This window comes from Delphinus delphis, chromosome 2, assembly GCF_949987515.2.
Source record: "Delphinus delphis chromosome 2, mDelDel1.2, whole genome shotgun sequence".
NCBI lineage: Eukaryota > Metazoa > Chordata > Mammalia > Artiodactyla > Delphinidae > Delphinus > Delphinus delphis.
Window position 1 is genome coordinate 127273834 of NC_082684.1, and position 14757 is coordinate 127288590.

At 34.6% G+C, this 14757-nt stretch overlaps 1 protein-coding gene across 1 annotated transcript in view; it reads right to left on the reverse strand.

The window, feature by feature from the left end:
• Positions 1–14757, reverse strand: part of SCAPER (S-phase cyclin A associated protein in the ER) — a 493174-nt gene that overhangs the window by 304242 nt on the left and 174175 nt on the right. The window contains exons 16-17 of the mRNA XM_060005554.1: positions 8074–8229; positions 2766–2908 (exon numbers count right to left, since the gene is read on the reverse strand). Coding sequence (XP_059861537.1) covers positions 2766–2908; positions 8074–8229 — 299 coding nt within the window. The remainder of the gene's footprint in view (positions 1–2765; positions 2909–8073; positions 8230–14757) is intronic.

Genomic DNA, 14757 nt, shown 5'->3' on the forward strand with positions numbered 1-14757 from the left:
AACATTCTTCAACCACAAAATATTTAATTAGAAAACAGAAAAACGGGAGACATTCCAAATATTTGGAAACTAAATAACATGCTTCTGAATAACTCAGGAATCAGAAATCATAAGAAATATTAGAAAAAATCTTGAATTGAATGAAAATAAAAATACAATGTATCAAAACTGATGAGATGAAATTAAAGAAGTGCTAAGAAGAAAACTGGTAATTCAAATGCTTATATTAGAAATGCAGAAATATCTAAAATTAATCAACTAAGTTTTGACTTTATAAAAGTAGGAAAAGCAAAGCTAATCAAATCCAAAATAAGCAGAAGGAAAGAAATGATAAATATCAAAGTGGAAATCAATGTAACAGAAAACAGAAACATAATGTAGAAATCCAAAGAAACCAAAACCTGGTTTTTTGGAAAGATCAACAAAATGTACAAACCTTTAGCTAGACTACCAAGAGACAGAGAGACAGAAAGACAGAGACAGAGAGGAGAGACATAAATTAGCAAATAAGGAATGAAAAGAGGAACATCACTATAGATCATGTTACAATTAAAATCCTTATAAGGAGCTATTAACAACTTTATAAAAATACACAACTTAGATGAAAAGGACAAATTCATAGAAAAACACAAATTACCAAAGCTGACTCAATAAGAAACAGAAAAATCTCAATAGATTGATAACATGTTAAGAAAAATTTGTTTGGTAATTTAAAGTCTTCCCCAAAAGATAACTCCAAACCCAGATGGCTTCACTAGTATACTGAACATTTAGCAAGAAAAAGTAACAATTCTACACAAAGAGTTTCTGTAAATAGTGGAGGAAAAAACACTTCCCATCACATTCTCTGAGGCTAGGATTGCCATGACATGAAAGCCAGACAAAGACATCACAAGAAAATTACACAACAATATCCCTTATGAATACATCCTTAATAAGAATTGAACAACACATAAAAATGATTTTACACTACGACCAAGTGCGAATTAACCCAGGAATGTAAAGTTGGTTTAATATCCAAAGATTAATTAATGTAATAAACCATATTAATAAAAAATGAAAGCTACATGATCATCTCAGTGAATGCCCCCAAAGAAGCATTTATTTAACCAAATTAAAAGTACATGCGTGCTAAAAACTCTCAATAAATTAGAAATAGAAGAGAACTTCTTCAACCTGATAATGAGGATTTATGAGAAACCTACAACTACATCATACGTAATAGTGAAAGACCGAATGTTTTCCCCCTAAGATCAAGAACAAAATAAGGATATACAATGTCACAACTTCTATTAATGTTATATTGTAGGATCTAGTCAGTGCAATAAGGCAAGAAAAAGAAATTAAAGACATCTGTATTAGAAAGCAAGAAGTAAAACAATCTCAATTTGCAGAGGACATGAGCCTTTATGTAAAATATCCTAAGGAAAAACAACAGCAAAAAAGAAAACACTAATAGGAAAATACGCATAGGAAAGTTGCACAAGATCATAAAAAATTATAAAATAAAATATATAAAAAATTGATTGTATTTCTACATACTAGCAAAAATACTAACAAAAATGAAATAAAATAACTCCATTCACTATGGCTTCAAAAAGAGTACTTAGGAAAATATTTAAGAAAAGAAATGCAAGACCTATTTTCTAAAAACTAAAAAATACTGTTGAGAGAAATTAAAGCAGATAGAGACACATACCATATTCATGGATCATATACAATATTGTAAAGATGGCAATTCTTCCCACAATGACTTATAGATTCAAGGCATTACTATAAAAATGCTTGCAAGCTTTCTTTTTTTAGAAATTGGCAAGCCTACCCTAAAAAGTTATTTGGAAAGCAATTCTGAAAGAGAACAACAACATTAGAGAACCTACATTAATTGATTTCAAAACTTGCTATAAAGCTACAGTAGTTAAAACAGTGTGGTGCTGGAGTAAGAATAGACATGTAGATATCAAAAGAACAGGACAGAGTCCAGAAATAAACCCTTACATCTATGATTAATTGACCGTGAAGAGGCAGCAAGGATAGTCTCTTAAAAGCTACCCTCTTCAACAAATGGGGCTGTGATAAATGGATATTTATATGCAAATAAATAAATTTATATTTTTGATTCATACCATACATAAAAGGTATCTTAAAAGGAATTAAAACCTAAATGTGTGTCAAACTGGAAAACTATAACATTTTGAAGAATATCTTATGACACAGGGTATAAAAGGATTTCACAAACAAGATCAAAAAGCACAAATCAATTTGGCCAATTAAATGCTTTTTCCTGGGTCTTTGAATCTTAAACAAGTGATTTTAAAATGTAGGGATGGCTGAGTGTCATTTAACATAATCAGGGCGGCAACATGTTGACCAGACCGTTTCCATCAAAAGACCACTGCCGTGGCTCCTGGGACCTAGTCTCATACTTGACCATGTCCCAGCCTGGTCATCTAACCACCTATCACTTTCGCTCCCAATATTTTACTTAAAATTTACTTTGCTTAAGTAGCCAGAATCAAATTCTATTTCTTACAACTGAAAATATCTTGAAACATCAAGTTTCCCATCCAACAGAAATTTTCAAAAGTTTTCCATTTTGAGTAGGATGTCTTAATTCCTGGAAATCAAAATTCAGTATAACATTTCTGTATTTGTAACACTTTCTAAAAATTCTACATGACGGCAAATAGCTTCAAGACTTGATTTGAATATGCACTCACTACAAATGTTCATCAGGATCAAAATCAAGATAGCAAATGAAGTACCTAGCTCTTTCCCGGGCAGCATCTTCCCGGGCTTTTTCCTTTTCTTGCCTCTGTTGCTCAATTCGGGCTTCTTGTTCTTTCCTCTTCATTAACAATTCTTCTACACGGGCCTGTCGTTCTGCTTCTAGAGCTCTCTTACGTTCCTAATGTCAGAAATATTTTAAAAGATGTTAGAATTATGTGTAAGATGAAAATGATTAAAGGTGACACAGCTTTGACATATACTTATATATTCAAGCCAAATAGATCCCTGGCTTCTCATTAGGTATGCTTCTCAGAATTTAAATAAAATCAAATACCAATACTATCTGGTTTTCATATGTCATTTACCAGTGTTACAAATAATTAGAAGAATAAATGCTGGGCTTCCCTGGTGGCGCAGTGGTTAAGAATCCTCCTGCCAATGCAGGGGACATGGGTTTGAGCCCTAGTCCAGGAAGATCCCACATGCCACGGAGCAACTAAGCCCGTGCGCCACAACTACTGAGCCTGCACTCTAGAGCCTGGAGCCACAACTACTGAGCCAGCGCGCTGCAACTACTGACGCCCACACGCCTAGAGCCCATGCTCCACAACAAGAGAAGCCACTGCAATGAGAAGCCTGCGCACCACAACGAAGAGTAGCCCCCACTCGCCACAACTAGAGAAAGCCCACACGCAGCAATGAAGGCCCAACACAGCTAAAAATAAATAAAATAAAATAAATTTATTTAAAAAAGAATAAATGCTATTTTAAGCAGATACTATCTTATTAGAACCTGATACATATTTTATGGTTAATCACTTCTAAAGCCTTGTGTTTGGACATGGTTATAGAAATAACAGAACATGATGAAGAAAGCATAATTAACAGATTTTATTTCTGAACTAAGCTTCCATATAGGACTTAAGTGAAGAAAAGCTTGTGGCAGGGAGAAAGAGGCATTGTAATATAGCATAGTGGGTAAGAAAGTGGACACTGTATTAGATTCCCTGATTTTGTTTCCTGATTACATTATTTACCAGTTGGTCTAGTTATATTATATATGTGACTTAGTTTTCTGGAAGACAAGTAACAATAGTGCTTATTTCTTAGGATATTGTGAAGAACACATGAGATAATACATGAAAAGCACTTACATAGGGGTTGGCATATACTAAACTCTCAATAATTATCATCATCATCATCATTAATGGAGAAGATACTTCATTAAAATACTGTGATATACTTCCTGTGTATTTTTGCCTACTAGGAGTACTTAGCTAATTTTCACCATATTACTAGATGTATTGATATATTTCTTTCAATTCATCCCCATCCCCCAGGGAGCTCACACAACATCTCCCTGGTCCCTACTCTTTATGATAAATGGAACACACTACACTGATCTAGGCTCTAGTAACCACTACTTCCATAGCCTTGGGCAAGTCATTTTACCTTAAAGAGACCCAGTTTGCTGTGAGATCTAAATTATTAACACAGGTAAGTACTTAGCAAAGTGTTTAGTACATAGTAAAGTGTTCGGTAAATGAGAGCAGAAAAGAAATGCTAAAGCAGTTTCTGTTTAGATAACACTGGGGAGAGATGCTAATATTCCTAATAGTTAACTAAGTTACTAATAAGCTCACAATGGTAACTTTATATCTACAACAAGCTGTATCTACCCAGGGGAAGAAAACCTTTTTAAAGTAGTAACACAAAAGTGTCCCTATTTCTTTTCTTTCTTTTTTTTTTGGCAGGGGGCCTGAGAACTACTGAATTCATGAGAGCACATCTGACAGATCATAGACTGTTGCAGGTGGGCAATTAAATTTTAAATATAGTCTTTACTTTCTAACATACTATTCATGAACTGGTTATAGCTATTTCTCATTACTAAATATAACATGTAGAAACTTTTTTAGTTATATACTCTCTGAAAAACTCAAGAGTAAAAAACAATCAAACCTGGTACAGAAAATTTTCTCCAATAAAAAACATGAACAGGGACTTCCCTGGTGGTCCATTGGCTAAGACTCCACACTCCCAATGCAGGGCGTCTGGGTTCGATCCCTGGCCGGGGAACTATTCCCTCATGCATGCCTCAACTAAGAGTTTACATGCTGCAACTATGAGTCCACATGCCACAGCTAAGAACTCCACATGCAGAAACTAAAGATCCCACATGCCGCAGCGAAGATCCCATGTGCCACAACTAAGACCTAGTGCAGCCTAAATAAATAAATAAATATTTAAAAACATGAACAAAAGAGTTTTCCCTTAAACTCAAATTTATTTTTAAAAAGTCTGCATTATGTCTGAAAACACAACTTTCACACTAAAATGCAAAAGGTTAAAGCATTAAATATAAAGAATTAAACCAGAACTTTTCATTTCATATTTTATAAAACCAAAATCTTGAGGGATATACTTTTAAAAATTATAAGTTGGTCTTATAAATGAAATTTATTAATATTATATATAAACAATTACTTTATGTGTATGTGCAGTGTAGCTACGTTGTACGCAAAAATATGATGTCAACTTGCTGATTGTTTTTACGGATATAAGAAATACTCCAACATTGTACTAATAGAAATAACTGGACTTCAAAAAATATCCAATCTTCTAATTTCTGTTTTTAATAAGTGGAAGAGAAAATTGGTAACTGTATACCTAATGAGTAAAATTAGTAAATTCACCTAGTGTTTTCCTTTCTAAAATTTAAGTTTCCTAAAGATAGGAAGCTTTGTACCCCACAAAAGCATCTTGTACAGGGAAGGAGTTCGATAAATACCTATTAGACAAATGAAGCGTAACTTTATAATATTCATTATAAATCTATATACTCACAAATAAAAAGCATAAACCTACAGCAAATGAACTGTAAAGATTTCTAACTCTCAACCCTTCTGAAACCTCTCAGACTCCCATGTACTTTGTTTCACAGTCAACGATGTGTTTATGGCAGCCTAAGAAAGGATTTTGCAACCCCGCCCTTTACGCCTACAAATCAGAAGATTAGGGCAAGAGGACAAGGCAGAATATCTAAGAAAACTGGGCTTAAAACTAATCCATCAATAATTTATATGGCAAAAAAGGGAAACTGAGAATATATGACGGCAGCATTAACTTAGTATTTCACTTACAAAAAACAAGAATCACAATTGCCTTTAACAATTTAACATTTATGTGAATGTTTCAAAAATAAAATTAAAGCAGATGGAGGGCCTCTGAATTCTTTATTAAGTCAGTATCTTACTATTATTGTATTTACAGAATGTTTGGCATTATCTCCTTGCACATATAGTAATGACTACATATTTAAAAAAATTTTAAATTTTATATATATGTTATATATTACCAATGAATTTTTCTAGTATCAGTTATCTCGATTAAACTTATGTACATACATTTTAAATTTTTCACTGAAAATTAAATCCATAGGAAATTTCTACATTTTTAAAGATAAAAATAAGTCTGAGTAGTCAAAAAAAACTTTAAGTGTTAGTGAGTTCAGAAGATTCCTTACTACTTTCAGAAAATAACTGCTTTCCTTTACGCCTTAATAAATGTTCCAAATTATAAAATAAGAGTCGTCATTTTTAAACAGAAGATAACTGTTATATTTCAAATCTTCAAATCTGCAAAATAAATGCAGAAAAAGTAACTAAAGATGTCTACTCAAAAATATACAATATTACTCATATATTTCCCCCCAAAATCCAGTTAAGAAGTTACCTCTTCCACTGAACTTTCCCTGACATTCCCCTCCCACCAAGAGAGCTAATTATTCCCTACTCTGTGATACCACTGTAACCTATACAGTACAGGTTTCTATTACACTTTCACACTATGTTGTATTATTTGCCATAAAGGCAAAGATCATATCTCATTTATTTCTGAATTATTAATGCCTAATGGTTGCTCAAAAGTAACACACAATTTTCAAAATAATAATTATTTTTGAACATCTTTATTGGCGTATAAAAAAATAATTATTTTTATAAATTGGTTTGATGCAGAAAAAGAAAGAGCAATAAAGCTGAAGGGATGGGTCAAATTAAAAATTCAAATATCCTATTTCATTTACTCATTTAAGAATGTTAGTGAGTAATTAACTTTTAAATGATAAAAATGAATTTTTTACTGTTCCTTTGAGAGGAAAAGCTAAAGTTTCTCTAAAAGTAGTATCCTGTATTTTTAAACATAAGTTAGCTTGACACTCAGATTAAAATGAGACATTGAACTCAAATCAAATAGAGATTGGGGTGAATATGGGACTGATTGCTAGTGTACAAAAAGAGCATAAAGTAACCAATAAACTTGAAAACTGTAATGATATTTTAATTTCCTAAAATTACCAGTGACATGAAGAAGCATGAAACATTAATAACATCCCTAGCTTTTAACATAACAACAAAGCTCTTCATGGTCAGGTCCCTAACTGTACATGCCATACTCACTCATCTCCTGCATAGAATGCCTACTTTGCACCATTTACGACTGTCTCAGTTTTCAAAACTTAGTTGAGGCACCGCCTCCTCCAGGAAGCTTTTCCTGATGTTCTCACGTCTTTGCCACTCTCAATTTGAGTAACAGATTCTCCTTTGTGCTTCCAAAAACGTCTTTACTGTTACACTAATCCTACGAGTTAAGATTTGTTTACATATATGTCTTCCCATTGAGATCAAGGATATATCTTTTTCATGTCCTTGAGCAAAGCACAGCACACAGATTATAGCAGTAATTCAATAAACGATGACTGAATGAATAAACAAGCAAATATTAGTCATAATAGATAAAGTATGTCTGCATCCATATTTGATCTTGAGGAAGATTTAAATAGTTTAAAACCATCACTAAAGTTTATGTGTTAAGTCTTCTTCCCATCCTGAAAATGGTAGCTAACTTAGGGTATGCTACAGAGGTTAAAGTACGTGATGACACTGCCCAATATATGACAGGTGCTCCTTGTCATAAGCATAAAGATTGCCCAGTTACTAAGGCTATATACATTGGTTCAAACACAATCCATTTGTAAGGGAAGAAAGGAACATATTCTTGCCCAACCCAATTAGAAAAGAATAGATAATAATCTGTCCAGAGCAATTTAGTCCTTCATCTGGTTGAGACTAGAGATTCAAATTGACAAAAACACTGATACCCTTTCTGAAGGAGTACACACTGCCTTGGCAATCAGACTTCCCATTTCCAAACCGTGCTACACTAAACCATGCATCCTTGGGAACACAAACTTGGTCTTACTCCTTTTTGTATCCTCAGCACCTGGCTCAGAGCCTAGGAAATGGCTGGTGCTCAATAAATGCTTGCTGAATAAAATTCTACCTGAACAGCTTCATCACGTGCTTGCTTTTCTTCCTGTCTTCGCTGACGCTCTTCCTGTAACTCATTAAGCCTCTGCTCATATTCCTTCAATTTTGATAAAACATCATGGCGTTTGTTCTGGGCTTCGAGGGTATTTATAAAGGCAATTTCGTTTACCTGCAATAAAAAAAAAGAAAGTGAGTTTCAAATCAGGTTAATTCTAAGGCACATCACAAAAATAAGAAACTTAACAGTCTTTATATAATAATACAAACCAGTTTTAAGGCATAGACCAAAAAATGAACGACTTATAGTCTTTTCTTTCAATACTTATCCCCCAAATGGATAATAATCCAGTGTACATAACAAACCCATAGGCCGCAGTAAGAAGTGATTTAGAGAAGTGGTCCCCAACCTTTTTGGCACCAAGGACTGGTTTCGCGGAAGACAGTTTTTCCACAGACGGGGGTGGTGAGAGGATGGTTCAGGCATTAATGCGAGTGATGGTACAGGCGGTAATGCAAGCACTGTTCAGGTGGTAAGGGAAGTGATGTGGAGCAGCAGATGAAGCCGCTTGGTTGGCCGCCACTCACCTCCTGCTGTGTGGCCTGGTTCCTAACAGACCACAGGACTGCTAACGGTCCGTGGCCCGGGGGTTGGGGACCCCTGATTTAGAGTAAAGGTCTGCCATTGAAATATATTTTTTTTATTGAAGCATAGTTGATTTACAATGTTATGTTAGTTTCGGTGTACAGCAAAGTGATTCAGTTATACATATACATATATTCTTTTCCATTATAGTTTATTACAGGATATTGAATATAATTCCCTGTGCCATACAATATGACCTTGTTGTTTATCCATTCTATATATAATATCAATAGTTTGCATCTGCTAGTCCCAAATTCCCAATCCAACCCTCCCCCTTGGCGACCACAAGTCTGTTCTCTATGTCTGTGAGTCTGATTGTTTCATAGATAAGTTCATTTGTGTCATAGCTTAGATTCTATGAATAATGATATCATATGGTATTTGTCATCTCATTCTTACTTCACTTAATGTGATAATCTCTAGGTCCATCCACGTAGATGCAAATGGTATTATTTCATTCTTTTTATGGCTGAGTAATATTCCATTGTATATATTTAGATCTTCTTTATCCATTCATCTGTCAATGGACATTTAGGTTGTTTCCATGTCTTGGATACTGTAAATAGTGCTGCTATGAACATAGAGGTGCATGTATCTTTTTGAATTATAGTTCTGTCCAGATATATGTCCAGGAGTGGAATTGCTATATCATATGGTAACTCTATTTTTAGTTATCTGAGGAACCTCCATACTGTTCCCCATAGTGGCTGTACCAATTTACATGGTCACCAATTTTGTAGGAGGGTTCCCTTCCTTCCACACCCTCTCCAGCATTTGTTATTTGTAGACTTTTTAATGATGGCCATTATGACCAGTGTAGGATGGTACCTCATTGTAGTTTTGACTTACATTTCTCTAATAATTAGTGATGGTTAGCACCTTTTCATGTGCCTGTTAGCCATTTATATTGTCTTCTTTGGAGAAATGTCTATTTGGGCCTCCACTGAAATGTTTTTAAGAGATAAATTAAGATTTTTATAGAAACCATTTTATAGTTACTTAATATCATTGTGATTTGACATTATACAAGTTACATTAATTTTAATAGGTATGTACATTATTCTAATGAGTATGAGGTGACAAAACTTAAAGTAAACAAATCATTTTTCTTCAACATACACCAAATAAGTGACAATTAGGTACAAGATATTAAACTATATACCTCATCCTCAACTTCACATATATTGAGTCTGAACAGTCAAGTTTTGCTAGAGTACAGTTTTTTTTAATAGATCTTTATTGGAGCATAATTGCTTCACAATACTGTGTTAGTTTCTATGGCACCACGAAGTGAATCAGTCATACGCATACACATGTCCCCATATCCCCTTCCTCTTGAGCCTCCATCCCATCCTCCCTATCCGACCCCCCTAGATCATCACAAAACACCGAGCCGATCTCCCTGTGCTATGCTGCTGCTTCCCACCAGCCAACTGTTTTACATGCAGTAGTGTATATATGCTGATGCTACTCTCACTTTGCCCCAGCTTTGCCCTCCCACCCTATGTCCTCAAGTCCATTCCCTATGTCTACCTCTTTATTCCTGCCCTGCAACTAGGTTCATCAGTACCATTTTTTTTTTTTAGATTCCATATATATGTGTTAGCATACAGTATTTGTTTTTCTCTTTCTGACTGACTTCACTCTGTATGACTCTAGGTCCATCCACCTCACTACAAATAACTCGATTTCATTTTTTTTATGGCTGAGTAATACTCTATTGTATGTGTCACGTCTTCTTTATCCATTCATCTGTCGATGGACATTTAGGTTGGTTCCATGTCCTGGCTATTGTAAATAGTACTGCAATGAACACTGTGGTACATGACTCTTTTTGAAATTATGGTTTTCTTAGGGTATATGCTCAGTAGTGGAATTGCTGGGTGATATGGTAGTTCTATTTTTAGTTTTTTTAACACATCTCCACACCATTTTCCATAGTGGTTATATCAATTTACACTCCCACCAACATAATTAAATGAAATAGAAACAAAGAAAACAATAGCAAAGATCAATAAAACTAAAAGCTGGTTCTTTGAGAAGATAAACAAAATTGATAAACCCTTACCCAGACTCATCAAGAAAAAAAGGGAGAGGACTCAAATCAATAAAATTAGAAATGAAAAAGGAGAAATCACAACTGACACTGCAGAAACACAGAGGATTATAAGATACTACTACAAACAACTATAGGCCAATAAAATGGACAATCACAAGAAAATGGACAAATTGTTGGAGAGGTAAAACTTTCCAAGACTGAACCAGGAAGAATTAGAAAATATAAACAAACCCAACACAAGTAATGAAATTGAAGCCATAATTAAAAATCTTCCAAGGGCTTCCCTGGTGGCGCTGTGGTTGAGAGTCCGCCTGCCGATGCAGGGGACATGGGTTTGTGCTCAGTCCGGGAAGATCCCACATGCCGCGGAGCAGCTGGGCCAGTGAGCCATGGCCGCTGAGCCTGCACATCCAGAGCCTGTGCTCCGCAACGGGAGAGGCCACAACAGTGAGAGGCCCGTGTACCACAAAAAAAAAAATCTTCCAAGAAACAAAAGTCCAGGACCAGATGGCTTCACAGGCGAATTCTATCAAACATTTAGAGAAGAGCTAACACCCATTCTTCTCAAACTCTTCCAAAATACTGCAGAGGGAGAAACACTCCGAAATTCATTCTATGAAGCCACCATCACCCTGATACCAAAACCAGAAAAAGATTATCACAAAAAAAATAAAATTACAAACCAATGTCACTGATGAACATAGATGCAGAATCCTCAACAAAATACTAGCAAACAGAATCCAACAGCACACTAAAAGAATCATACACCATGATCAAGTGGGATTTATCCCAGGGATGCAAGGATTCTTCAATATATGCAAATCAATCAATGTGATACACCAGATTAACAAATTAAGGAATAAAAACCGTATGATCATCTCAATAGATGCAGAAAAAGCTTTTGACAAAATTCAACACCCATTTATGATAAAAACTCTCCAGAAAATGGGCATAGAGAGAAACTACCTCAACATAATAAAGGCCGTTTATGACAAAACCACAGCAAGCATCATACTCAGTGGTGAAAAACTGAAATCATTTCCACTAAGATCAGGAACAAGACAAGGATGTCCACTCTCACCACTCTTATTCATCATAGTTTTGGAAGTCCTAGCCACAGCAATCAGAGAAGAAAAAGAAATAAAAGGAATACAAATTGGAAAAGAAGAAGTAAAACTGTTACTGTTTGCCAATTACATGACACTGTAAATAGAAAATCCTAAAGATGCCACCAGAAAACTACTAGAACTAATCAATGAATTTGATGAGGTTGCAGGATACAAAATTAATGCACAGAAATCTCTGGCATTCCTATACAGCAACAATGAAAAATCAGAAAGAGCAATTTATGAAACACTCCCATTTACCACTGCAACAAAAAGAATAAAATACCCAGGAATAAATGTCCCTGAGGAGGCGAAAGACTTGTACTCATAAAACTATAAAACACTGATGAAAGGAATCACAGATGACATGAACAGATGGAGGAATATACCATGTTCTTGGACTGGAAGAATCAATATTGTGAAAATGAATATACTACCCAAGGTAATTTACAGATTCAATGCAATCCCTATCAAACTACCAATGGCATTCTTCAAAGAATTAGAACCAAAAAATTTACAATTCATATGGAAACGTGGAAGACACCAAATATCCAAAGCAATCTTGAGAAAGAAAAATGAAGTTGGAGGAATCAGGCGCTCCGACTTCAAACTATACCACAAAGCTACAGTAATCAAGGCAGTATGGTACTGGCACAAAAACAGAAATATAGATCAATGGTAAAGGAGAGTAAAGTTTTTATGAGTAAAGTACAGTTAATGATAAAAAACTGGAAAATGTCTGTTGGGGTCAAATTTCTCATTCTTGAAAGCCAGAAGGAAGACATGCCACAGTGAAAAAGGTAGAGTGAAATTGGGAAGTAAACAAACTCTGAAGCTTACTCTCTCTGAAAGTAGTATAGACTCCAGGAATCCATGTTGGATGAAATAAAATCTATCACTAGATATGTTACAAACTGAAACAAGAAAGTTTGAATACAGTTCTAGCAAAGATTTCCCAATCTCCATGCCACCATGTAACTACTTTCATAAGTAAATTAACAATATAATCATTTCTCAAGGTATACTGAAAGTATAAGACAAACAGGTATGCTCAAGGAAAATTAATCATAATGTATCAAGGGTCACATGTTAAACATAATCAAGATGAAAGAAAAAGAAATGAGACCTAATGCTCCAGACAAAATAAATAAAATAAAATTCAGAGGGAAGAATGTGCAAAAGCAGCATAAAAAATACAGTCTGTGATGTTGGTCAAATGCTACAAAATTTTAGTTATGCTAGTTGAATATGTCTGGAGACGTAATGTACAGCATGGTGATAATAGTTAATAGTACTGTACTATATACTTGAAATTTGCTAAGAAGATAGATCTGAAATCTTCTTAGTGTGTGTGCACGCACACACACACAGTAACTAAGTAGAGGTAACAGATATTTTAATTAGTTGGATTGTAGTGATCATCCCACAATGTATATGTATATCAAAATATCAAGTGTGGGCTTCCCTGGTGGCGCAGTGGTTGAGAGTCCACCTGCCGATGCAGGGGACACGGGTTCATGCCCTGGTCCGGGAAGATCCCATATGCCACAGAGCAGCTAGGCCTATGAACCATAGCCGCTGCTGAGCCTGCGCATCTGGAGCCTGTGCTCCGCAACGGAAGAGGCCACAACAGTGAGAGGCTCGCGTACTGAAAAAACAAAAAAAAATCAAGTTGTACACCTTAATATACACAATTTTGATATGTCAATGATATCTCAATCAAACTGTAAGTAAGTAAAAAAATAAGACATTTCCTGGAAATTAACTGGAAGAAAACATAACCAAAGAAACAGCAGAATATCTCCCAGGCAAACTTAGTAATGTAAAAAGAAGTCAACACGAACCTGAATTTAAAGGTGCAAAAAAGATGATAAAATGACATGATAAAATAAAGGAAGACTAGAGAGTTAAGGAAACTTAGCCCAAAGTAACACAATCACAGAATTAATTAAATTAGAAAAAGCATGAAACAGAGCAAAGATGGTAAAAAGTCGAATCACTAACAGAGGAAAGGCTTGTTATAATCACAGTTAATATGGACTTTAAAATGAAAATTTATGTGTAAGTAATAACTTTTGAACATGGAGAACAAGTTAAGATGATCTAATGTAAGAATAATATCTGTAAAGTTAAGAAAGACAAAATATTCCAATATATAATACAGAAAATTTTCCCTGATAAAAAGAATTACTGAAAATTTAGAAAGCCCACTTTATTTCATGAAGAATTTATTCAGAAGATCAACACCAAGAATATCCTTATTAAATCACAAAACATTAAGGAACAAGCACAAATTTTTTAAGCTTCCAGGCAGTAAATGCAAGTCATCTATGAGAAAGAGGGAGAAAAAATCTGTCTGGCCTCAGGCTTCTCCACAGAATTAGTTAATGCTAGAAAAACATGGAATAATGCCTACAAAATTTTGAAGGAAAGATATTCTGAACCATGAATCTGATCTCTAGCCAAGATGTACTCAGAAATGCCACAGGCCTTTGATACCTAAGAACTCAAGGAATAGAGCATAATAACCTCTTCCTGAAAAAATTACTTGTTAATAAAATCCAGCCAACCAGGTCAAAACAAAGAACACATGAATGGAGGATTAGGCAAGCTGTGCATCCATTCATACATAGAAGGAAAACTAAACTGTGGAATTTATAGTTTCAGAGCAAAATGTAAATGTTATAAACCTTAACAATGTAAAAATAATGAAACTATGAAAATTGTTGGGAGGAGATCTTGTGAAAAAGAAACCTTTGTTACAAATTCAATAAGTCCCTCAATTTTACTTCCACGTCACTTCCTTCTCTTAAAATGGAACTAAAATAGAAATGAATACTTCTTATTAAGAAGTACCATGGATAGTATAATTCTTTTTTTTTTAATTAA